This window comes from Aquarana catesbeiana, linkage group LG07 (genome assembly GCF_042186555.1).
Source record: "Aquarana catesbeiana isolate 2022-GZ linkage group LG07, ASM4218655v1, whole genome shotgun sequence".
Lineage (NCBI taxonomy): Eukaryota > Metazoa > Chordata > Amphibia > Anura > Ranidae > Aquarana > Aquarana catesbeiana.
The window spans coordinates 17,872,346-17,896,679 of record NC_133330.1 but is presented as its reverse complement, the minus strand read 5'-3'; the positions used below and the strand labels follow the sequence as shown (position 1 = coordinate 17,896,679).

At 46.7% G+C, this 24,334-nt stretch overlaps 1 protein-coding gene across 1 annotated transcript; it reads left to right on the top strand.

Annotated features, from left to right (window-relative positions):
• The first annotated feature begins 6,918 nt into the window (after positions 1–6,918).
• On the top strand, positions 6,919–14,419 carry LOC141102846 (uncharacterized). The gene is made up of 4 exons (XM_073591874.1): positions 6,919–6,973; positions 8,345–8,698; positions 13,515–13,610; positions 13,720–14,419. Exons 1-4 carry the CDS (start codon positions 6,919–6,921, stop codon positions 13,890–13,892), a joined length of 678 nt encoding a protein of 225 aa, XP_073447975.1. The 3' UTR covers positions 13,893–14,419.
• Positions 14,420–24,334: the final 9,915 nt, after the last annotated feature.

The window sequence follows — 24,334 nt, the reverse complement described above, 5'->3', positions numbered from 1 at the left end:
AGAACCCCATTGACGTCTATGGGACTCGAACGTTCAAAATCAAAAGTGCTCATTTTAAAGGCTAATTTGCATGGTATTGTCCTAAAAAGGGTTTGGGGACCCGGGTCCTGCCCCAGGGGACATGTATCAATGCAAAAAAAAGTTGTAAAAACGGTCGTTTTTTTGGGAGCAGTGATTTTAAAGTATTAAACTTTATTAAACTTTATTTTTTTATTTATTACTTTAAATTCTTAAAGTAAAAAAAAAAAAGTGAAATATTCCTGGGGGGTGTCTATAGTATGCCTGTAAAGTGGCCCGTGTTTCCCGTGCTTAGAACAGTCCCTGCACAAAATGACATTTTTGAAGGAATAAAAGTCATTTAAAACTGCTTGCAGCTTTAATGTAATGTCGGGTCCCGACAATATCTATGAAAATCAGTGAGACAAATGGCATGGGTACCCCCCAGTCCATTACCAGCCCCTTTGGGTCTTGTATGGATATTAAGGGGAACCCCGCACCCAAATTAAAAAAAGGAAGGGCGTGGGGCCCCCAGGCCCTAAATACTCTGAACAGCAGTATACAGGTGGTGCAAATAAGACAGGGACTGTAGGTTTGTTGTTAAAGTGGGGTTCCACCCAAAAAAAAAAACTACATGAAAAATCCTAAAAAAAAAAAATACAAAAAAACATTTGGATATTTTTTTTTTTTTTTTTACTCATCTCTAAATGCCTGTTGCTAGGGGGTCCCTCGTAGTCTGCCTCTTTCAGTGCCTGGGCTGGTGACATCACTTCTGTCTCGGCACAGGAAGGGCTCAGCTCTGCTCCCTCCCTCCTGTCAATCATCTGGGACCCATTACAGGTCCCAGGTGACTGAGTGGCCAATCGCGGCGCGCGGCGCTGCTCGCGCATGCGCAGTGGGTGCCAGGCTGTGAAGCCACAGCCCGGCACCCACAGTTGCAATGCCGGTGCCACTGAACGGAGGGGGAGACGAGCGGGGATTCGATCCCCCGCATCGCTGGACCCTGGGACAGGTAAGTGTCCAAATAAAAGTCAGCAGCTGCAGTATTTGTAGCTGCTGACTTTTAATTTTCTTTTTTGATTGGCCCTTCTCTTTAAGTAATAAAAATATAGGAACTAATGCGCAAAACCACAAAAATAATAATGATACCAGACAGGGAGCTGCCAACATAGATCAGTGTACTCACACAACCCTGACAGAGGAATATACAAATAAAAATATATATATATGTGGCGCTGCCCTATCCTTGTGTACCGACTCCAAATCTGTGAACCCAAATATTCACAAAGTGCTAAAAATGATATCCTCCTCATAAAAGTGCAATGTGCATATACAATATATAGCAAATAGTAACAGTCCCTCGTGATGGCAAAATGAGGTCTAACTCAATACATAAACTGTGAATAATTCAACATAAATCCAAAAATGAATGCATCAAGATATCATAATATGATTCCTATTATTCATAAACGTAAGAAGTAAAATAAAGTGCCCAGTGCGTAGTGCAAAAAAAATGCAGCTCCTATTGTGACTGCTATGACATAAACAATATTTAAAAGGTGGCACAATGTGCAAAATTATCACAAGGTGCATATATGCGACTATAAATGCGACTAAGAGTCCCGCATAAAGACATAAGCAATAAGGAACATACAAAGTGACAATAGTGCAATTAAGTACAAAAAATATTTTTCATGTAATGCGACTCCTAATGCAACTAAAATGTCCGCAAGGGGAAGTCTTTTAAGAAAAAAGTGCAGATACAATGGTGACAAGTGTCTTGTGATAAATTCTTCCGAATCTGTTCTGGTGCCTGACAATTGTTTCCCCCAGCCTCTCACCTGCAGTGGCAGCCCCCAATGGGCCAAGTCAAACAGGAATGCACAGGTGGATGGTGCTCTATAACGAGGATGGGTCTTTTAAGGTAATCACCTTAGCCTCCATGGTGCAGGTGAGAGGCTGAATGTGCATTCCGAAAGAACGCTGGATGCAGGACAGGCCAGTAGCTCAATTGCATACTGTGCAAGCTCTGGCCAGTGATCCATCCTCAAGACCCAGTAACCCAGAGGATTTTCGGTGGGAAAGGTGTCCAAGTCAGATCTTGCCCCTAGGTATTCCTGCACCATGTAAAACAGACGCTGGCGATGGTTGCTGGAACTGATCATACCTTGGGGCTGCGGACTAAAAAATTGTCTGAACGCATCGGTCAGATGGCCACCTTCTCCACCGCTCCTTCTTTGACTGACCAAAGCCTCAGCAACACGTTGTCCAGAAACAGGAGTTTGTAACCTCCCAGTCTCTGGGAACGCGTTGCATAGACCTTTCTGCAAGGCCTCCCGAAGATGTTTCAACCTCTGCTCCCTCTGCGATGGCAAGATAAGGTCCGCAACCTTACCCTTGTAACGTGGATCAAGGAGGGTTGCCAGCCAGTATTGGTCCTTCTCCTTGATACCACGAATACGAGGATCCTTACGCAGGCTTTGCAGGATCAGGGAGGCCATGCAGCGTAGGTTTGATGAGGCATTCGGTATGGAGTCCTCTGGGTCACTAAGAACAACATGGTCCACAGCCACCTCCTCCCAGCCACGTACAAGTCCATGTGTTTCTTGGGACTGATCCCTTAAAGACTGCTGCTGATGCTGAGTGCCAGGCTCCACCTCCATACTGACACAATCCTCCTCCTCCTTGTCCTCTTCCTGTGTGATCGGTGGGCACGCAGCAACACTGTCTGGATAAAGGGGGCCTTAAGAGCTAAGGAAGTCCTCCTCTTCCTGCCTCTGTTCTGCCTCAAGTGCCCTGTCCATTATTCCATGCAGCGTGTGCTCCAACAGGTGGACAAGGGGGACAGTGTCACTGATGCATGCACTGTCACTGCTCACCATCCTCGTGGCCTCCTCAAATGGTGACAGGACAGTGCATGCATCCCTGATCATGACCCACTGGCGTGGGGAAAAAAAACAAGCTCCCCTGACCCTGTCCTGGTGCCATAGTCGCACAGGTACTCATTGATGGACCTCTGCTGCGTGTGCAGCCGCTGCAGCATGGCCAACGTTGAGTTCCACCTGGTGGGCATGTCACAGATTAGGCGGTTCTTGGGCAGGTTAAACTCCTTTTGGAGGTCCGCCAGCCGAGCACTGGCATTATATGACCATCGGAAATGCACACAGACTTTCCTGGCCTGCCTCAGGACAGCCTGTAAACCTGGGTACCTGCCCAAGAACCGCTGCACCACCAAGTTAAGGACGTGAGCCAAACAGGGCACATGGGTCATTTGTCCCTGTCGGGGGGCAGAGAGGAGGTTGGTGCCATTGTCGCAAACCACCATTCCTGCCTTAAGTTGGCGTGGCGTCAACCACCTCTGAACCTGCCCCTGCAGAGCTGACAGAACCTCTGCCCCAGTGTGGCTCCTGTCCCCCAAGCACACCAGCTCAAGCACCGCATGGCATCTTTTGGCCTGCGTACTTGCGTAGCCCCTTGAACGCCTACAGAGCACCGCTGGTTCCGAGGACAAAGCACAGGAAGAGGCCATGGAGGAAGAAGAGGAGGGGGTGGAGGAGAGAGGTATGTCACAATCATTAGTAGTGGCATTTTGGAGGCGTGGTGGCGGAACAACCTCCAACACTACTGCACCTTGTCCTGCATCCTTCCCAGCTGCCAGCAGAGTCACCCAATGCGCGGTGAAACTTAGGTAACGTCCCTGTCCATGCCTGCTGGACCATGAGTCAGCGGTAATATGCACCTTACCGCTGACCGCCCTGTCCAGCGAGACATGGACATTGCCTTCCACATGCCGGTAGAGAGCCGGAATCTCCTTCCGTGAGAAAAAGTGGCGTTTGGGTACCTGCCACTGAGGAACCGCACATTCCACAAACTCACGGAAGGGGGCAGAGTCTACCAACTGAAAAGGCAGCAGTTGAAGTGCTAGCAATTTTGGCAAGCTAGCATTCAACCGCTGGGCATGTGGATGGCTGGGAGCGAACTTCTTTCGGCGGTGCAGCAGCTGGGGCAGGAAAATTTGCCTGGTACAATCTGATGTCGGTGTACCGAAAGCAGATTGCCCACAAGTACTTGGCTGTGACACACCTAATTCTACACCTTCATTCCTCTCAGTGCCGGTCTCAGAGAGGACTGAAGGTATAGTGGGGTTGGAGATCTCAGCTGATGAGGAGCAAGGAGAGGTCCTCTTTGTTCTTTGGTGTGTTTTGGCCACGCGAGATACGCTTGAGACATATGTTGCAAATAGCAGCGGTGCGATCTGATGCACTCGTCTCAAAAAAGGCCCACACCAAAGAACTTTTTGAATAACGCGCAGAGACTGCATCGCCCTGCACATGCGGAGCTTTGGGGTGTGATGCAGTCAGTGTGCTGCCCTTAGGCTGGATCCTGGAGGGCATCCTGCCTCGTTGGTGATGTGCCTCCTCCTCCTCCTCTCTCCTATCAGGCACCCACGTTGAGTCAGTGACCTCATCATCCCCTCCCTCCTCATCACTGGAGCAAACCTGGCAGTATGCTGCAGCAGGGGGTGTAGTGCGACCTCTGCACAGTGTTCAGCTAAAGCTACAAGTTAGTGTAGTGCGTCCTCCTCACAGTGTTCAGCTAAACCTACAGGTTATTTTTTGCGAGCTCTGCACAGTGTTCAGCTAAAGCTACCTGTAGAAGGTTGGGGGTGTTTTCCTGATCCTATCACTACCGCAGGCAGCTAAATAAGCTACAAGTTAGTTTTTTGCGAGCTCTGTACAGTGTTCAGCTAAAGCTACCTGTAGAAGGTTGGTGGTGTTCTCATACTACAGGCAGGCAGTTGATTTTGCTAGCTGCAGTATCAGTAAATAAATATATATATATATATATATATATATATATATATATATATATATATATATATATATATATATCCCAGCTTAGTGCAGCTACAGCCCATTAGTATGTCTGGAAGGCCAACAAGGAGAGGCAGACAGTCACAAGCCAATAAGAGAGGGCAAGCAGGCTCTGTGTCTAGTGCTGGTCGTGGAGACGGTGCATCCTCATCAGCACGTGTCCGTGGGACACGCTTGGCCTTTTTTTCGGCAGCTGGCCGCGTTGAGGATGTGTGAGTGGATGACCAAGCGGTCCTCATCCTCCTCATCCTCTCTCACCCATGCTCAGGGTACTTTGTCTGGCAAAGCAGCTGCCAATGCGGCCTCTTCCCTCGGTTCAATGGCATCAGTGACTCCTTCCCTAGCCCCACCATGTCTCCTGAGGAGTCCCTCGAACTGTTTGACCACAGTGTTGGGTACATGCTCCAGGAGGATGCCCAGCGTTTGGAAGGCTCTGATGATGATACTGAGCTAGATGAAGGCAGTAACGTGAGCATGGACAGAGGGGGTGCCCAAGAAGGACAGCATGGGTTCGACTCGAACACAAAGCTCATCCCTACCCAGATCCTTCTCCACCATTAACTCCCCCAGCTGTTCTCCTCCTAGTATGTGTGATCCATACATGTTTTGAGCTCCAAAGTGCAGGACTTTACATTTATCAAAATTAATCCTTATTTGCCACATAGTTTCCCAATTTCACAGTGCACTGAGGTCAGCTTGTAAATTGGTTTTTACCAGGACATAATTCCACTGTATAGCTTGGTATCATCTTCAAACGCTGAAAAAGTACTTGAGTCCCCCAAAATGGTTAACAGACACAATCTGTGAGAGCAGGATTGTTGTGAGTGTCTAGAGGTAAAAACCTGATCAATAATCATTTAGTAGAGAGGACAATGAGCAGTAACCAGTGCTGTGAACACTGAGGGACGCAGTGAGAGAAGTGGGGACACACAGGAGCAGTGAGGGATTCAGAGACACACAGTAACAGAGAGGGAATCATCAGTACACAGGAGTAATGAGAATAGCAGGAGCACACAGGAACAGTGAGAAAAGCAGAAACAAACAGGAGCAGTGAGGGAAGCAGGGGCACACAGGAGAAGTGAGGGAAGCAGGGCCACACAAGAGCAGTGAGGGAAGCAGGGGCACACAGGAGCAGTGGGAAAAGCAGGGGAAAACAGTAGCAGTGAGAGAAGCAGGGACACATAAGAGCAGTGAGGGAAGCAGGGGCACACAGGAACAGTGAGGTGTAGTGGGCACACAGGAGCAGTGAGGGAAGCAGGGGCACACTGGAACAGTGAAGGAAGAAGGGGCACACAAGAGCAAGAGGGAAGCAGGAACACACAGGAACAGTGATAGAAGCAGGGACACACAGGAGCAGTGGGAAAAGCAGGGGCAAACAGGAGCATTGAGAGAAGCAGGAGCACACAGAAACAGTGAGAGAAGCAGGAACACACAGGAACAGTGAGAGAAGCAGGGGCACAAAAGAGCAGTGAGGGAAGCAGGGGCACACAGGAGCAGTGAAAGAAGCAGGGGCACAGAGGAGCAGTGAGGGAAGCAGGGGCACACAGGAACAGTGAGGTGTAGCAGGGGCACACAGAAGCAGTGAGGGAAGCAGGTGCACACAGGAGCAGTGACAGAAGCAGGGGTACACAGTAACAGAGAGGAAAGCATCGGTACACAGGAGTAATGAGAAGCAGGAACAAACAGAAGCAGTGAGAGAAGTAGGATCACTCAGTTGCAGTGAGAGGAGCAGGAAGAAGCAGGTGCAGGGAAATCAGCAGGAGCACACAGGAACGGTGATAGAAGCAGGAGCACACGGGAGCAGTGAGGAATGAATCAGCACATAGGAGTAATGAGAGAAACAGGATCATACAGGAGTAGTAAGAGAAGCAGGAACACACAGGAGCTGTGAGAGAAACAGGAGCACCAGTAAGAGGATCACAAGCATACAGGACCAGTGAGACAAGCAAGACACACAGGCATATGGATAGAAGTGGGATCACTCAGCAGCATTGAGGGAAGCAGGAACAAACAGGAGCAGAGAGAGAAGCCGGAACACACAGGAGCCATGAGAAAACAGCAGCACAGAGGACCAATGAGGGAAGCACAAGCAAACAGGACCAGTGAGATAAGATAGACACACAGGCATAGTAAGAGAAGCAGGAACACACAGGAGCAGTGAGAGAAGCAGTGTCAGAGAATCAATCGCAGAACTGGCACATCTGCCAACACTCAGTATGGCCATGCTAATTTGCACAGAAATGCAAGCAGACATTGTATGCAGGTGCTTGGGCATGTGCCAATGCAAATGCAATCGCGCATGCAAGACAGACCAGGCGCCCAATGGCCTCTTTAGAAATGGCAGTCTGGTCCACAAGTTGCTGGATGATCATCAGGTCCCATGTTCCTGTGCTCTAGTTTTTGCTATTATTGTATTCCCTGTTACCGCTTGTCTTTGACACGTCCTGGCTCTGACCCCTGGCTTGTTGTACTGACTCTGCTGGTGCCTGATCACCTGTGTATGACCCCCTCTTGTTTCTGATTCCGCTTCTGGTTTCCTCCCGTGCATGACTTCTGGCCTAGCTCTTGACCCTACTTCCTGTCTTGCCCTGCAGTCAAGTACAGCCTGGTACTTCTGAGACACATGGGAGTGCACCGCTCCAAAGTAATCACCTCTCCTAGGAACAGCTGTCTCCGCAATCAGGCAGGGTGCTGGCTCTGTTTGTAACAGAGATAATGAAAGAAATAGAATGCTAGATAGCCGCACTCCAAAAAAGTTCACCTTTATTAAAAGATGGATATCAAAGCATCACAGGGCAATACAGACTAGCTGCACAGCTGCTAAAGCGCTAAAGCACAGCAGCTTCTGAGACACACCTGCCCTGCAGCTCATCCTGCTCGTCCGGCCATCATCTGGTGAACATCATCTCAGCTCTTCAGACAACCACAGCTGGCAAGCTGTGCTTTTTTTGAAGTTGGGAAATGATCTGGATGACATTTGCATTCATTGCTCAAGTGTCAAATGCCCACATAAGTGAACGCAAGGTGATTAAAATCTTTAGTGATCACAGACCTACATTATAATGAAGAATCTCCAAAAACAGAGATCACCAGGAAGTGGTTTGATCAGAGAGTGGACCAGAAGTCTAGGTGACATCTCATAAGGTGACCACAAAGAAGAACTTTCCATGCCAGGCACTTCGCCCAGCGCAGAGACCTGCCAGCAATACCAAATATTCAGAGCAGCATGAACCCCATCACTGGACTGATCTGTATGCTGGGAGCCCTGCCAGGTCTGAGGGAAAAGATCTATCTATCTATCTATCTATCTATCTATCTATCTATCTATCTATCTATCTATCTATCTATCTATCTATCTATCTATCTATCTATCTATCTATTGCTATCATTCTACGTATATCTGGTACAGATCTTTATACAGTAATTTCTCCTCTATAGTCTTGTCACACTCATTGGTCTTTTCTCTCTGTCAGGATTTCTATCGCAGACAATCCATGTATGGCAGACTCCAGTAATATGGGCCACAGAGGGCAGTTTGGTCACCTTACCGTGTGACTACAGAATCATCGGAGAGAGCGCTTCCACTGGGTCCTTCAAGTGGTACAAATACATAACAAAATTTAGGTCAGAGGTCTATGAGAATCAAAAAAATTTCTCCGGAAGACTCTACAGAGTGAACCAAGATCAGTTCATCCATGGACGATCGGCCGCCATCACCCTGCACCCTGTGGAGTTGTCAGACTCCGGGATGTATTCCTGTGAAGTTATATTTCAGATCGGCCAACAAATATCTGGAGAAGGAAATGGGACATTGCTCAATGTGACAGGTGAGATCTGTATTTACTGTCCTATGTGTGAAATTATCAATATATGAGCAAAAATGAGACAGTGAGATGACCCTTTAGAAGATATCAGATAGGAAATGTAGATTTTTTATAGTACAAAATTACATTAATTAAACCCAAAACACAGTCCTCATATTGCTGTAATAGAACTCTAAATCCATTTGACTCCACCACAGATATGAGACATGGAATGTGTGAGTGACTCTTCCAGATGTCCACGGACATTTTGCCACTTTAAGGCCATGTATAATTATTATGGGGCCCAATGTCAGAGTACTGTACCGGCATCTCAGTATCATGTCTTCACTTATCAGGCAAAGCCCAGGTCTGGTCACAGGAGGGTTTTGTTTTGGATGGAGTGTGGAAGTGTTCCCTTCTCTGTCAGGATTCTATTACAGGTGACACGGGAGGTCCCCAATGGGGACAAAGACAGCAACAAAAAAACTTGCGAAAGGTGAGAACCTCCGTCAGTCAGATTTTTTTACTTTCTGTCTTCTTGTCCCAGTGATCCCCAATGTCTCATTTTTTTTGCTCCGGTGTTACAGAGATAGAAATTGAGTGAAAATCTCCCCAATGGAGTCACTGACAGCAATAAAAACCCAATGGAAGTTCTGACCAATCCTCACTCCATCCAACACTGAAAAAAATATTTAGATGGTGTTGGGCCATATACTAAATATCACACCAATATCCCTCAATGTGAATATTCTCGTATGACAAAGGGTTATTTTTTTTGTTGTTGTTTGTTTCTGATCATGTGCAGTCTTACTTTTCTGATTTTTCTTGTATGAAAATCGTACGAAAACGGTACACATTAAACAAAAATCGTTCATTCTGTTCCCATACGAGAACAATTTGGGAGTTTGTCGCTTTTCATATGAAAAGTCAGAATCGGTTGTGGAGAAGTTGTGTACACTCAATACGAAAGTCGTACATAAATTCCTCAGACAAAAAGGTTCACCCAATTTTCTTAAAGCAGAACAGTAATTTTTCATCTTTCCATCTATTAAATCTTCTGCCCTTGTTATTGTTTTAAGTTTGGATAGTAAAACATTTTTTTTCTACCAGTAAATACCTTATATAGTCCACTTCTTTTTTCTTGTCTGGTGAAAAGCCTAGGCTTCTGACATCGTGCACAGCTCTCTCTCTCTCACTCTCCTGAGAGTTTGCCAGGAAGGGAGGGGGGGATAAGTCATAGGAGTCATAAGAGGGCCAATGAGAGCTGCAGAGCTGGAGGTGTGCCTATGTGTGTTTGTGTGAATCCAGGAAGTGAACAGGTAGCAGCTTCAGCTGCCCACAGTTAAAATGGATGCAACAAGACTTAGTGGAGGGAGATTTCTGCAGCATAATTGGCAAGTACAGAATCACAGTATATATAAATTAATTTGCAAAGTGGTTGGAGGGAAGCATCAGAATGGCAAAGATGTTTTTATTACAAATTAAGTGAGCAGACTGCAGTTCCTCTTTAACCGCTTGCCGACCAGCTTCTCCTGCGCTGTACGGTGCTCCGCACAGGCGCGATAACGGGCGGGTGCACACCGCAGCCGGAGCGGGCTTATGCCCGCTGCATGCTGCGGGAGCGTTCCTGTGGGTCAGGCGGACTCGATGTTTGCCGGCACCCCGTGATGGTCTATTGCAGAGGCAGAACGGGGAACTGCCTTTGCAAACAAGGCGATTCCCCGTTCTGACAGGTGACATGACAGGGATCTACTGTTCCCAGTGATCGGGAGCAGTGATCTCTGTCATTTAAACTGGCAGCCCATCCCCCCTACAGTTAGAACACACCTAGGGAACACATTTAACCCCTTCATCGCCCCCTAGTGTTAACCCCTTCCCTGCCAGTGACATTTACATCATAATCAGTGGCTATTTATAGCACTGATCGCAGTATAAATGTCAGTGGTCCCAAAAAAGTGCCCGATCTGTCCGCTGCAATGTCGCAGTCAAATCGTACCTCACTGCCATTACTAGTAAACTAGTATGTAGAAGAATATATATCAGCCTAAACTGATGAATACATTTGTTTTTTATATTTTTTTTGGATATGTATTATAGCAAAAAGTTTTAAAAAAACGTTTTTTTTTTTCAAAATGGTCGCTCTTTGTTTGTTTTATAATAAAAACCGCAGAGGTGATCCAATACCACCAAAAGAAAGATCTATTTGTGGGAAAAAAAGGACTTCAATTTTGTTTGGGTACAGCATCGCACGACCGCGCTATTGTCAGTTAAAGCGGCGCAGTGCTGTATTGCAAAAAATGGCCTGGTCATTAAGGGGGCAAATCCATCGGGGGCTCAAGTGGTTAAAGTGCGTACGAGCCTCAATGCTATTATTGATCAACCCCACTGTGTACAATGACACATTCACAGGCCCCCCTTTTGTTCCATACAGTTCACCTCTACATATAAAATGATAGACTGGAGCAAGAAGAGGCCATCCCAGGTCTATCCAAGACTAAACCAAGAGTCTGCTCAGGATTTGTTGATAGGTAAAGTTAATAAGAGCCACCAGTGATTGTTGGGGTCATCTATCGTTTGCCCAGACACCTTTTAGACGAATGGTTCCCTGATGTTTCTGAAGCTTTTTGACACAGGATTTTAGGATTACTCAGATCTCTTCTTCAGGCTTTACAGAATTCTGAAAAATGACACTATCCTTCCTCAGGTTTCATACATTTCTGAAAAATGGTCCTGAAACCCTGATATATTTTTATATATGTGTATAGAAATTTCAGAGCTTTACTGTAAAAAGCCTGAAGAAGGGATCTGAGTTATGCAGAAATCATGTATCTCAAGCTAGCCAATAAAGGGGATCCCTTATACTCCAAACTTTCAGCATCGGTTGATAGATAACACGGTAGAACAGCCTTTTTCAACAAGGGTGCCTTCGGGTTTCTCCAGGGGTGCCTTGGCAAAATGCCAAGAAATTGCCCCAAGTTGCCCAAAAATTGTCAGCAAGCCAGCAGGTGGATCAAGCTTGCCTTTTAGTTACACAAAGCCACAGGTTTTCATTTTGCACTATTACAACTTTCCAGCCACTGGCATCCTAACAACCAAAGGCATCATCGGTTGATAAGGAGGACATTGGGCACCTGTACCTCCACTACCCCACTCCGTCAGTACTGGGTTTACATTAGCTGAGTGAGGGAGAAGAAAAACACCAGTGTGCAAAGGTGTATTTGCTTTGGAGGAATAAGTCACCTAACGTTGGGTGTCCAAAATGTGTGGATAATAATGTGATATGTAAAACTATTAGTTTCATTTTTTACATTTTAGAATGGGGTGCCTCGTGATTTAGCTGAATTTTAAAGGGTGATTTGACTGAGTAAAGGTTGAAAAACACTGTGGTAGAAGACTCTACTGTAGCTCTTTTTTTCTTAGACCGCTCTTACTTTATTTCTAGCCTTATGTCCACTGTGAAAGACTTCGATCCCCCTTTCAAAACTTTCCCTTTTCAAAAAGTTGTGTTTACGTCCTGCAGAATGGTCCATGATTTCTGAAATATGGCACACACTCGAACCATGATTTATATCACAATAGATGTCGTTAGTCTGGGATAGACACACAGAGCGCAACTCGGCCTTGCCCTCCGCACCCTCCTCACTGGCTATGAATGACAGAAGCCAATGTCTCCTGCCACTGTGTTTGAGCCTTTGAGGAGGGAGAGAGCTGAGAGAGCTGCTGCTCCCATGCACAGCGCTGCATCAAGATTGGCCTCAGAGAATGCATTAAGGTAAAAAAAACTTCAGCCTTTGGACCCTCTTTTATCAACCACAATTCATTAGACATTATGATCACTAGCTTGTAGCAGTTGAGTGTAGAGCTCAATATAGTTGAATTGATCTATACCTGATAATCTACAAATCAACATATAGCAAAGCATAGATAACATTATCTGTAGTGAGGAATGGCATTGTAATAACTTTCCTGCAAACAGTGTACTACACTGCTAGAGTGCACTCTAGAAATGACTGTGCTTAGACTGGTGTTTACTCCAGTAGTACCCTTTACTGTAGGCAGTGGATGAAGACCTTGTAGAACAGCTTATCTAAAGAGACAGTCCTTTTCCCCCAGTTCTCCAGCCAGCTATCATTGGGGCCCAGTCTTTATGGTGGTGCACATAAGTACAATCCCAGTAAAGTCTGCATGTAGTGGTAAAGGCTGCTAGTCCAATGCCCAGTCCCTATGTGGCTCTGGTCCTCAGTCCACAGATTTACAGCACTCTCTCTGCAGCAAGAGTCTGTGTCCTGTCAATAGCTCAGTCCTCAGCCCCTGTCTGCTCAGATCCACTCTCTGTGGTCCCCAGCACACAGAACTCTGATCTCTGGCTCAGGTGGCTTGTGTCAGGTGGGCGCATGCCCAGGTAAACAGATGCGTTCACTCACTCTTACCCTTGCAGCAAAGAGGAAGCCTTTCCTCTTCTCTCACACTGTTTTCTTGTGGGTATTGTAGTTCAATGGTCCATAGGATTCCATAGCATGACTTCCATTCTGGATTCAACTCCTACAGGCCAATGTAGCCAGCATACAAGTCCATGGAGCTCCTTTGGCTTGTCTACTCCTCCTGCAGGTGGAAGGCAGACAATGTTACTAGATTCAGCATGTCAGTTCATTGAGGACATAGAGAGCAGCTGCACTGAGGCTATTGGCTAATTATCAGAAGTTGCTCTGAGTTGTATTGGGGGTGCAGAGTAGAATGTCTGATGGACTCATTGTATGGGAGATATTCTGGGCTTTGAGTGGCAATTATTCCAGATACAGAACACATCTATTCACACATCTTCCATCTTGTTTTTTTTTAGCAGCACTTCGCTCCTACACCATTTCAAATGTCATCAGAATGATTCTTGGGGTTATGGTGGTCCTGGCCGCCCTGTCTGTCTGCTGTTCCAGCCGAGGTGAGAAGAAGTTTCTCTGGTGCCCCCTCTATAGAATATCTCCTCCATTGGTGTCAATGTTTTTTATATAGAGAGAAATTTACATTCTTGCATATATATTGTCCTACAGATAAGAGGGAAAGGAGTCCCCATCTGGAGAGTGAAGTAGAATCCAGCATAGTTTCCTCACAACCAAATTCTCCATCTTCAGAGGTGAATGTGGCTATCGGTATAAACAATATTCAACCCAATGAGTGTGACAAAGGAACATCAGATATGAGGATGAGTTTGGGGGAGCCATGAAGAAATCGATGGAGGAGAGATAACCTAAAAAATTATGCTACTGACTGGCAATGGTTGTCTCACCACACAAGAAAATGAGGATAGCATTGACCCAACGTATTATTTTGCAAGAACCTCAAAAAACACTCCCAGCAGCTACACCATCTTCTGGCCAAATGATCCATTGCAGTCCTGTCCATAACTCACAGAATGATGTCCTGCTGCCTCCTATGGACCAACTTCACTTAAAGGGCCAGATTTTGAAATCATGTCAGTGTTTTTTCCTACCCTACTAATCGTGACCATAAGTATGTTGGGGGGGTGCAAATTAAAAGTTACATGAAATTTGTTTTAAAAACGTGTAGTGGTACCCTCGTAAGGGCTGCTGATAGACTCTGTACCCCACTGGTTGCCCCTCCATCACATCTGACACCCTGGGTTTAGTCATCTTACCAACTGTATCATTAATAAGAGACTCTCACACTATCAGTGAAACTGTTCAAATTGTTTACTGTATTAATGAGAACACAGAAAAATGCAAAACAAACTTGGCGAATGATAAAAGGTATTTTTATTTGAACACTATTTATGAGAGACAGACTTAGTGATCTGAATCCTTAAGTGGCTAATAAAACACATAATACACTGTATGATTTAAATATAACTTGACTTGACCTTACCCAAATCACAGAAACCTTTGTGAACAGGTAAACAGAAGGGGGGGGGACTGACACTTTATTTTCTATGTCAGACTCACTCCCTTCTGTTTCCTTAACCCCAGGCCATTAACAGCATTACAATCTGATAAACAATATGAAAACTGTTGTGTTAGAGTTGGCCGGCTCCTTTAAGTAAAGTTCCAGAGAAATTAAAACAGACACTCTGTGCTAAAAAAAATTTAGTCACTTGAGCAGATGAAGAGAGGGTAAAAAGGGGTTAAAGTGCTGCTCCTTGAAATCCAGAAATCTTCAGCAAGCTCTGTAATGATGGGTTCAAAGAGATCATTGACAATAGGGTTTAGCAGATTTAGTAGATTTGGAGTATATCCATATTTTACTTTAAACTCTTCCTGTAGGATTTTTACTGTGTGGTATCTGGTCGGATTTAATAGCAAAGATGTGTACAGGCATAGATGTAGAGAATAAAGAATATATGAACTAGCTTCCAGTGACACCACAAGTACCAGCATCTGGGCAGAGCAATAGATGTCTATATGCAGTGTTCTTAATAATCTAATTGGGCTATGCCCGCTCACCACACTGGATAAAGAAGCTGCTGAAGCAATGCAGGTGATGGATGAGACCCTTTTAGGAACTCCCTCTGGATCCTGGCTCTGGGAAATGGCGTCTGGCGTCCACCACTCCACGCTGTGGCCTACCCGGACCTGAAGTGCAGGCGTCGCTGGATAACTTGGAACAGCCTCCGGTCTGCTGGAGAAGAGAACGATGCTGTCTGCAGAGGTCCCTCAGGGTACAGCTGAACAGCTCCCCATTGTGTAGGCCACAAGTCACCAGCAGCTCACAATGACACAGAGCTCCCTGCTGGCAGATTCACACCGGTATCCCCAGGCCCGGATTTACTCCCTTTGCCGCCCCAAGGCCGGGCCCTTCAATGCCGCCCCCCCACACACACCACCAGAAAGAGCCCCCAGACATAATACGGTCAAAGACTGCAGACATGATACAAGAGATGGTTAGAGACTGCAATCATAGTACAGGAGATGGTCAGAGATTGCAGACATGATACAGGAGACGGTCAGAGACTGCAGTTCCTATGGACATGATAGATAATGGCCGATCAGCCCTCTCACCTGACCCAGCGATACAGCAATGGTTCCCCTGATCAGGAGTCAGCTCATTCTGAATTGCCCGTGGCGACTCCGTTAGGTAGCACCCAGATCTGTATTCCTGCAATGACTCCATTCCTTTCTCCGCCAGGGATGGCGCCAGGCTGTGTGGCTTTCCCTCTTGTGGCGCAGGACAGCGGGGTTCTCTCTCTAATGGTGTTCCCTCAGCACTGACCTCTCTCTCTGGAACCCTGGGTGTACTTTCCTGGGTGTAGACCCCCCCAGGACAAACCACCCCCCTCCATTAGTACAGACCCTCCCCCCCAGGACAAACCCCCCTCCATTAGTACAGACCCCCACCAGGACAAACCCTCCTCCCTTCATTAGTACAGACCCCCCCAGGACAAACCCCCCTCCCTTAGTACAGACCCCCCTAGGACAACCCCCTTCCCTTCATTAGTACAGACCCCCAGAACAAACCCCCCTCTCTTCATTAGTACAGACCCCCCCAGGACAAACCCGCCTCCCTTCATTAGTACAGACCCCCCAGGACAAACCCCCCTCCCTTCATTAGTACAGACCCCCCAGGACAAACCCCCCTCCATTAGTACAGACCCCCCAGGACAAACGCCCCTCTATTAGTACAACCCCCCCAGGACAACCCCCCTCCATTAGTACAAACCCCCCCAGGTCAACCCCCCTCCATTAGTACAAACCCCCCCAGGACAACCCCCCTCCATTAGTACAAACCCCCACCAGTACAAACCACCCCTCCATTAGTACAGACCCCCACCAGGACAAACCACCCCTCCCTTCATTAGTACAGACCCCCCCAGGACAAACCCCCCTCCATTATTACAAACCCCCCCAGGACAACCCCCTCTCCATTAGTACAAACCCCCCCCAGGTCAACCCCCACCTCCTCCATTAGGACAGACCCCCAGGACAACCCCCCTCCATTAGTACAGACCCCCTCAGGACAAACCCCTCCTCCATTAGTACAGACCCCCTCAGGACAAACCCCTCCTCCATTAGTACAGACCCCCCAGGACAACCTCCCCTCCATTAGTAAAGACCCCCAGGACAACCCCCCTCTATAAGTGTACAACAGAACAGATGGAGACAGGCACAGGCTTGGGCGGGAGAGACAGAGGAGAATACGCCCCCCCCCCGCACAGAGACCAGCCGCTCCGATCTCCGGTGGCTGCTCTCTTTCTCTGACAGGAGGAGGGAGGGGGAACAGGCTTGAGCCTCGAAAAAAACAGCAGCGGCGGCGGTGACCTGCGGAGGGAGCCGCCTCAGTCTGGACACAGACTGAGGAGGGAGAGGAGCACTCTAACATTTCAGCGCCCCAACCTCTCTGGCGCCCGGGTGCACTGCATGCTGCTATGTTAGTGTGGGGGCGGCCGAGAAGTCGTTGCAGGAGCGGCGCCGCCCCTGTACCACTGGCCTTGTGGGAAATCCGGCCCTGGGTATCCCAAGAGAGCGATGCAGGCTGCTCAAGCCCCTTTTATATCCTCTCCCAGCAGTCTGTTATTCTATTCCCAGATATCTGGTAGTTGTAGTTCAAGACAGTCCTGCTGGAATGGAAACTTCAGCGTTCTGAACTACACATCCCACAATGCTTTGCTCTGAATTATGTCATGAGAAAAAGAAAACGACACATAGAGTCCAGCCAACACAAGAGGGAGCCAACCCCACCTTAATAACACTGCAAAAATGTCTTTGAATTGCAGGCATATCAACCAGCTCCTGGCTACATTCTCCCCCCACTTGAATTCTTTGGTCCCCAAAGAATCAGAGACATTAAACTTATTCAAACTTTTATGGAAAAAAAGGGTTATTAACAGGTCTATAATGATATTAACTACAATCTAAATTCAACAAATATTGCCACACATCTGGGTTTTGCTGAAACCATTATATACATTCGTAGTTAATTCAAAATCTGTTTTTGCACAGGCCGGGGCAATTGCCATCTCCCACCCATTGGTGTCAGAGGTCAGAACAGAGTCACCCCTAGCCAATTTACGGTAGAGGGATGAGGTGTGGGAACTTGCCTTTGAATGGTATGAATCAGTTCATCAGAGTTCTCTCCTAAAGTATCATAAGTCAGTCTTTTCGGAGGTTGTTACTTCTCAGAGGGTTGAACAGAATGTCCTGCTGGACTCCTGGCATGATCAGGACTGCTTGACTCCTAAGGGAAATCCATAGCTGCAGACTCAGAACTTGGCCGTGGAGGGAAAAGATCAATCTCTTCAATGGGTCTGGAGATAGGCACCTGACATCCTCTATTTTCTTTCACCATCCATTCGGGGAACTTCTGCCTCTGAAGGGCAATCTGGTTCAGTTAATAACAAGGGTTCATCAGAAAAACTAATCAAGTCTCTTACTTCTTTCTCAGAGGTTGGACTGGTGCTCTCAAACTTAATCTGGTCAGCTTCCCTGAATTACAATAGGATTTCAGCGTCTGGACTAGGTGATCTTTGTATTGATTTGGTCAACCCTCCTCCTTCTCCCACATTTGTTGGTCTGGCATCAGTCTCAGTTTCTGTAAACCACATCCAGTAGGGCACTATTTCCTCTTCATCTTCTTCCTTGTTATCTTCCTCTTCCTCATTATCTTCCTCTTCCTCTGGCAACACAGTGGGAGTAAGGACTTAGTGCTGTAAACGAGTCTTAGGTGGAGTTGGTTTCAGAGTAGGCAAAGGGGGCACTTGAGACACCCTGACTGCATCAGATAATGGAAGCAGATGATTTCAATGCCATATCATCAAGGGCCCTTGCTGCCCTTCAGGTCTGATTTGATAAACTGGTAACCCAGGAAGCTGTTTACAAATGACATAATGTGATGGCCAACGGTCAGCTAGCTTATGTTTCCAGGCTGCAAATCCTGTACTCTCACTTTTAGGTCAAAGTTCTTTCTTTATCGTACATCATGGGACACAGAGCCACAGTATTTACTGTATGGGTTATAAAGGCGCCTTTAGGTGATGGACACTGGCACACCCTAGACAGGAAGTTTAGCTCTCCATCCACCAGCCCTCCTCTCTCCTCTGCCCCAGCCCCCCTCCACATGCGATCCGGTCGGATTGGAGCCCCCGCTCACACGGGAAAACGGTCTTTTTTGAAAAAAGATGAGGGGGGGCGGGGCATCAGCTTGGCGTCGGCGCGGTTCAACGCCCACAATGCGGGCTATGCATAGCTATAAAGGTGCACTTTTTGCAGGTGCATACAGCTGAAGGAGGGACACAGAGCAGATGGATGGCATGTAGTGTGGTTGACACAGGCATTCCCAGGCAGCTGCTGGACTATTTTGCTCAGCAGTGGGTGCATTCTGGTAGTACCTCTGCATTTATGCTTAGCACTATGGGCAGAAGGGGAGGTACAAATATCCCGAAAAATAGGGGCTCAAAGGGATCTCCCTCAGGCTCTGAGGACCCTCCCTCTGCAACGCCATGTCCCCCTGAAAGACCTAGGGAGGCTGGTCAGAGTGAGCCATCAGGGTTAGGGGCTGCAACTGCTTCTGACATTTCAGCCCTTGTATATATTACTGAGGAGGTTTTTTCCTCAGCCATGAGTGGATTGGAGGAAAGATTAACGGCCTTAATCGCATCTTCACCAAGTGGAAGAAAACGCATTAGGTCCCCTTCTACCACCCAGGACCCTTAAACAGAGGAACTCTGGGAAAGGGAAATTGACTCCCCCTTAGGGGACCGGGAAGAGACTGATGACTCTTCTTCTAAGGAATCAAGTGGGGAAGGACCCTCTTCAGCTTCACAGGCTGAGAAATTGCTGGTGCATTCTCTTACTGAAATGGTCCGCTCCACATTTAAGTTACCGATAACTGAGTCGGTTGAAAAGCCCACTTCTTGTTTGGGTTCACTCAAGCCTCCTCAAGCTGTGCATGCTTTTCCTGTCCATTCATTGCTGGAAAAGCTTATACAATGGGGCAAAAAAGTATTTAGTCAGCCACCAATTGTGCACGTTCTCCCACTTAAAAAGATGAGAGAGGCCTGTAATTGTCATCATAGGTATACCTCAACTATGAGAGACAAAATGTGGAAACAAATCGAGACAATCACATGGTCTGATTTTTGAAATAATTTATTTGCAAATTATGGTGGAAAATAAGTATTTGGTCAATATCAAAAGTTCATCTCAATACTTTGTTATATATTCTTTGTTGGCAATGACAGAGGTCAAACGTTTTCTGTAAGTCTTCACAAGGTTGTCACACACTGTTGCTGGTATGTTGGTCCATTTCTCCATGTAGATCTCCTCTAGAGCAATGATGTTTTGGGGCTGTCGCTGGGAAACACGGACTTTCAACTCCCTCCAAAGGTTTTCTATGGGGTTGAGATCTGGAGACTGGCTAGGCCACTCCAGGACCTTGAAATGCTTCTTACGAAGCCACTCCTTCGTTGCCCGGGCGGTGTGTTTGGGATCATTGTCATGCTGAAAGATCCAGCCACGTTTCATCTTCAATGCCCTTGCTGATGGGAGGAGGTTTGCACTCAAAATCTCACGATACATGGCCCCATTCATTCTTTCATGTACATGGATCAGTCGTCCTGTTCCCTTTGCAGAGAAATAGCCCCAAAGCATGATGTTGCCACCCCCATGCTTCACAGTAGGTATGATGTTCTTTGGTTGCAACTCAGTATTCTCTCTCCTCCAAACACGACAAGTTGTGTTTCTACCAAACAGTTTTACTTTGGTTTCATCTGACCATATGAAATTCTCAAAAAAGGGAAATGCAGCGCTCAAAAAAGTGAAATGAGTGTATTAACAATATAATCAGTGGGTAAATATTAAGCCTGGTGATGAAACATGTGTTCATGAAATCAAAAATACTAATGTGTAGAAAAGTATAATGAGTCCACACTGTAGGGAAAATCAATCCAAACTAAATAGTGGTAAAGTTCTGCAAGGACTGGTGAGGGTGATATAAATCCGTAAATGAAAACAAAATTGATGATATACGATGTGGGTCCGTGGGTGGAAAACAACATCAGTGGTATATAACATCAATAAGTAGAGAAGGGTGGGTACTCTTACCAGATGGAATGGACTCCCGTGTCTTATGACATGGAGTCAATGAAGCAGTGAGCCCCACCGAGGCGATGAAAAGATGTCCGGAAGGCAGGTACTTCTAAGGTGCACTTTAACCCCACCGGGGCGATGATGAGATGTCCGAAAGGTTGGAACTCACACGGTATACTTCCACCGATGTACATCAAACGATCATCTGGATAGATCATCAAACCAGGATATCCAGGACCATATAGTTCAAACAGCCAATGGAATGCAATCTCTCTCGTCAAGATGGTATGTAAAAGAGAAATCAAAACTTCCGCATAGTGCAGATAAAACAGGGATTTTTATTGCTAAAAACCATACAAATAAAAAAGTGATCACTATAAAATACAAGCAAGGGCAGCATGGAGAGGGGGAGATCGCCCCATATGAAATTCTCCCAATCCTCTTCTGGATCATCCAAATGCTCTCTAGCAAACCTCAGATGGGCCCGGACATGTACTGGCTTAAGCAGGGGGGCACACCTGGCACTGCAGGATCTGAGTCCCTGGCGGCGTAGTGTGTTACTGATGGTAGCCTTTGTTACATTGGTCCCAGCTCTCTGCAGGTCATTCACTAGGCCCCCCCCGGGTGGTTCTGAGATTTTTGCTCACTGTTCTTGTGATCATTTTGACCCCACGGGGTGAGATCTTGCGTGAAGCCCCAGATCGAGGGAGATTATCAGTGGTCTTGTATGTCTTCCATTGTCTAATTATTGCTCCCACAGTTAATTTCTTCACACCAAGCTGCTTGCCTATTGCAAATTCAGTCTTCCCAGCCTGGTGCAGGTCTACAATTTTGTTTCTGGTGTCCTGCGACAGCTCTTTGGTCTTCACCATAGTGGAGTTTGGAGTGTGACTGTTTGAGGTTGTGGACAGGTGTCTTTTATACTGATAACAAGTTCAAACAGGTGCCATTAATACAGGTAATGAGTGGAGGACAGAGGAGCCTCTTAAAGAAGAAGATACAGGTCTGTGAGAGCCAGAAATCTTGCTTGTTTGTAGGTGACCAAATACTTATTTTCCACCATAATTTGCAAATAAATTATTTCAAAAAGCAGACAATGTGACTGTCTGGATTTGTTTCCACATTTTGTCTCTCTTAGTTGAGGTATACCTATGATCACAATTGCTGGCCTCTCTCATCTTTTTAAGAGGGAGAACTTGCACAATTGGTGGCTGACTAAATACTTTTTTGCCCCACTGTATATTCTGAGTGGGAACGCCCAGATAAGCATTTTTTCCCACCTAAAAAGTTTTCAACACTTTATCCTATGGAGGAAAAATTTACAAAGATGTGGGGTATACCAGCAATTGACGCTGCTATATCCTCTGTAAAATAAAAGTTTGACTTGTCCTGTTGAAAACGCTCAAATGCTTAGGGATCCAACCGATAAAAAGTTGGAATTCCTGTTAAAAAACATTTTTTCCTTGGCAGGTTCAGTAGCTCAACCTACAGTGGCAGTAATTGGAGTGTGTCAGTCCTTGAGAGACCACTTGAAACAGGTGCTCAAGGTTTTCCCTGAACAGCAGGCCCAGGAGTTAGCCGAGCTGCCAGCGGCTTTGTGTTTTGCAATTGACGCAATCAGAGATTCTATCCTTCAGACCTCTCGCCTTATGTTTGGGTTGGTGCATATTCGCAGAATCTTATGGTTGAAAAATTGGTCAGCCGAAGCGCCATGCAAAAAGCTCCTGGCTGGTTTTCCCTTCCGCGGTGTAAGGCTGTTTGGGGATGATTTGGACATTTATATCCAAAAGATTTCAAGTGGGAAAACTACCCTTTTGCCAGTTAAGAAAAGGAGTAAACGTCCCTCATTTAAACAGGCTCTTTCTCAAGTGCCAGGGGCATCAGCCTCCAGGCAGTCGCGACGGCCTCCACCGTCAGGTTCAAGAGGTAAAACTCAGAGTTAACCCCAGGGACAAAAGAAGTCGTGGGGGAGGAAATCTACAAGACAGAACACTAAAGCCTCTTTATGAAGGGGCGCCCCCACTCGTTCGAGTGGGGGGAAGACTGCTACAGTTCTCAAAGGTCTGGCAGGAGGATTTTCAGGACAGATGGGTGGTCTCCACAATAACTCTAGGTTACAAACTAGAGTTCTGAGAATTCCCGTCTCCTCGTTTCCTCAGATCAAATGTTCCCAAAGACCCAGAGAAAAAGAAGTCTCTGCTTCAAGCGTTAGACTGACTTTTGTCGAAAGAAGTGATCATGGTGGTTCCCAAGGAAGAGCAGGGGTTAGGGTTTTATTCAAACCTTTTCACAGTGCCAAAACCAAATGGAGATGTCAGACCCATTCTAGATCTCAAAGATCTAAACTGGTTCCTAAAAATTCTATCTTTGCGCATGGAATCAATCCGATCAGTAGTCTCCATCCTACAAGGAGGAGAACTTCTGGCATCAATCGACATCAAGGATGCATACCTGCATGTACCTATTTTCCCAACTCATCAGAAATATCTACGTTTCGAAGTGGAAAAACTTCATTTTCAGTTTGTAGCTCTACCTTTCGGTCTAGCTACTGTACCTCGGGTATTTACAAAGGTCCTGGCCCCTCCTCTGGCCAGATTAAGGGCCCAGGGTATAACGATTATAGCTTACCTAGACAACCTGCTCCTAATAGACCAGTAAGTAGCCCGCTTAGACCAAAGCTTGGTCACCACAGTCAACTACCTGAAATACCTAGGTTGGGTCCTCAACTTAGAGAAGACTTATTTAAAACCAGTTGGAAGACTAGAGTACTTGGGTCTGGTTATAGATACAACCCATGTCCTGCATGCAAGTGGATCCCTTGTTCTTGACATAAACTTGTCGACCTTGCTGTTGAACTTGGACGCAAACAGATCTACGTCCAGGATCCCCCATCTTTGGCATATAGCCAGGAAGATGTCGGTGTGAAGAGATCATTCCCCAGGGAACAACTGCTGGCAACTTAAGTAGTCCACCTGCCAGTTCTCTACCCCTGGAATGAAGACTGCCAATATGCACGGCACATGGTTTTCTGCCCAGGTTAGAATCTGGTTTACCTCTCCCTGGGCTGCATGACTTCTGGTGCCCACTTGGGGATTGATATAAGCGGATTGGATCCTGACAGGACAACCCTGCAACCTGAATGTCCAGGCCTTTAGGGCTAGGTACGCTGCCCGAATCTCTAGAATGTTGATGGGTAAGGTCCTCTCAGCTCTGGACCATTTCCCTTGGACAGTCATCTCTTCCAGAACTGCTCCCTAACCCGAAAGGCTGGCATCTGTTGTTACCACCTTCCAGGTAACTGGTAAGAAAGACCAAAGTCCAGGCGCTAGATTTTCCAATGCGTTTGTCGCCAATAGTGCGCCAGAGCCTCAGTTGGTGGTTGATACCCGAGAATCTGCGGAAAGGGAAATCTTTCTTACCAATACCTGGACTACTTAAGTCGCCACAAGTTGTTCCCGGGGGAATGCTCTCTTCACCCCGACATCTTCCTGGCTATATGCCAAAGATGGAGGATCCTGGACGTAGATCTGTTTGCGTCCAGGTTCAACAACAAGATCGACAACTTTGTGTCAAGCACAAGGGATCCACTTGCATGCAGGACAGATGCGTTGGTGACCCCGTGGGATCAGTT

Coding starts and splice junctions, on each gene's coding strand:
- LOC141102846 (XM_073591874.1), top strand. CDS start 6,919: ATGAGAAAACAGCAGCACAGAGGACCAATGAGGGAAGCACAAGCAAAC. Junction 6,974..8,344: donor AGCACAAGCAAACAGGACCA/GTGAGATAAGAT, acceptor TCTCTCTGTCAG/GATTTCTATCGCAGACAATC. Junction 13,611..13,719: donor TGTCTGCTGTTCCAGCCGAG/GTGAGAAGAAGT, acceptor ATTGTCCTACAG/ATAAGAGGGAAAGGAGTCCC.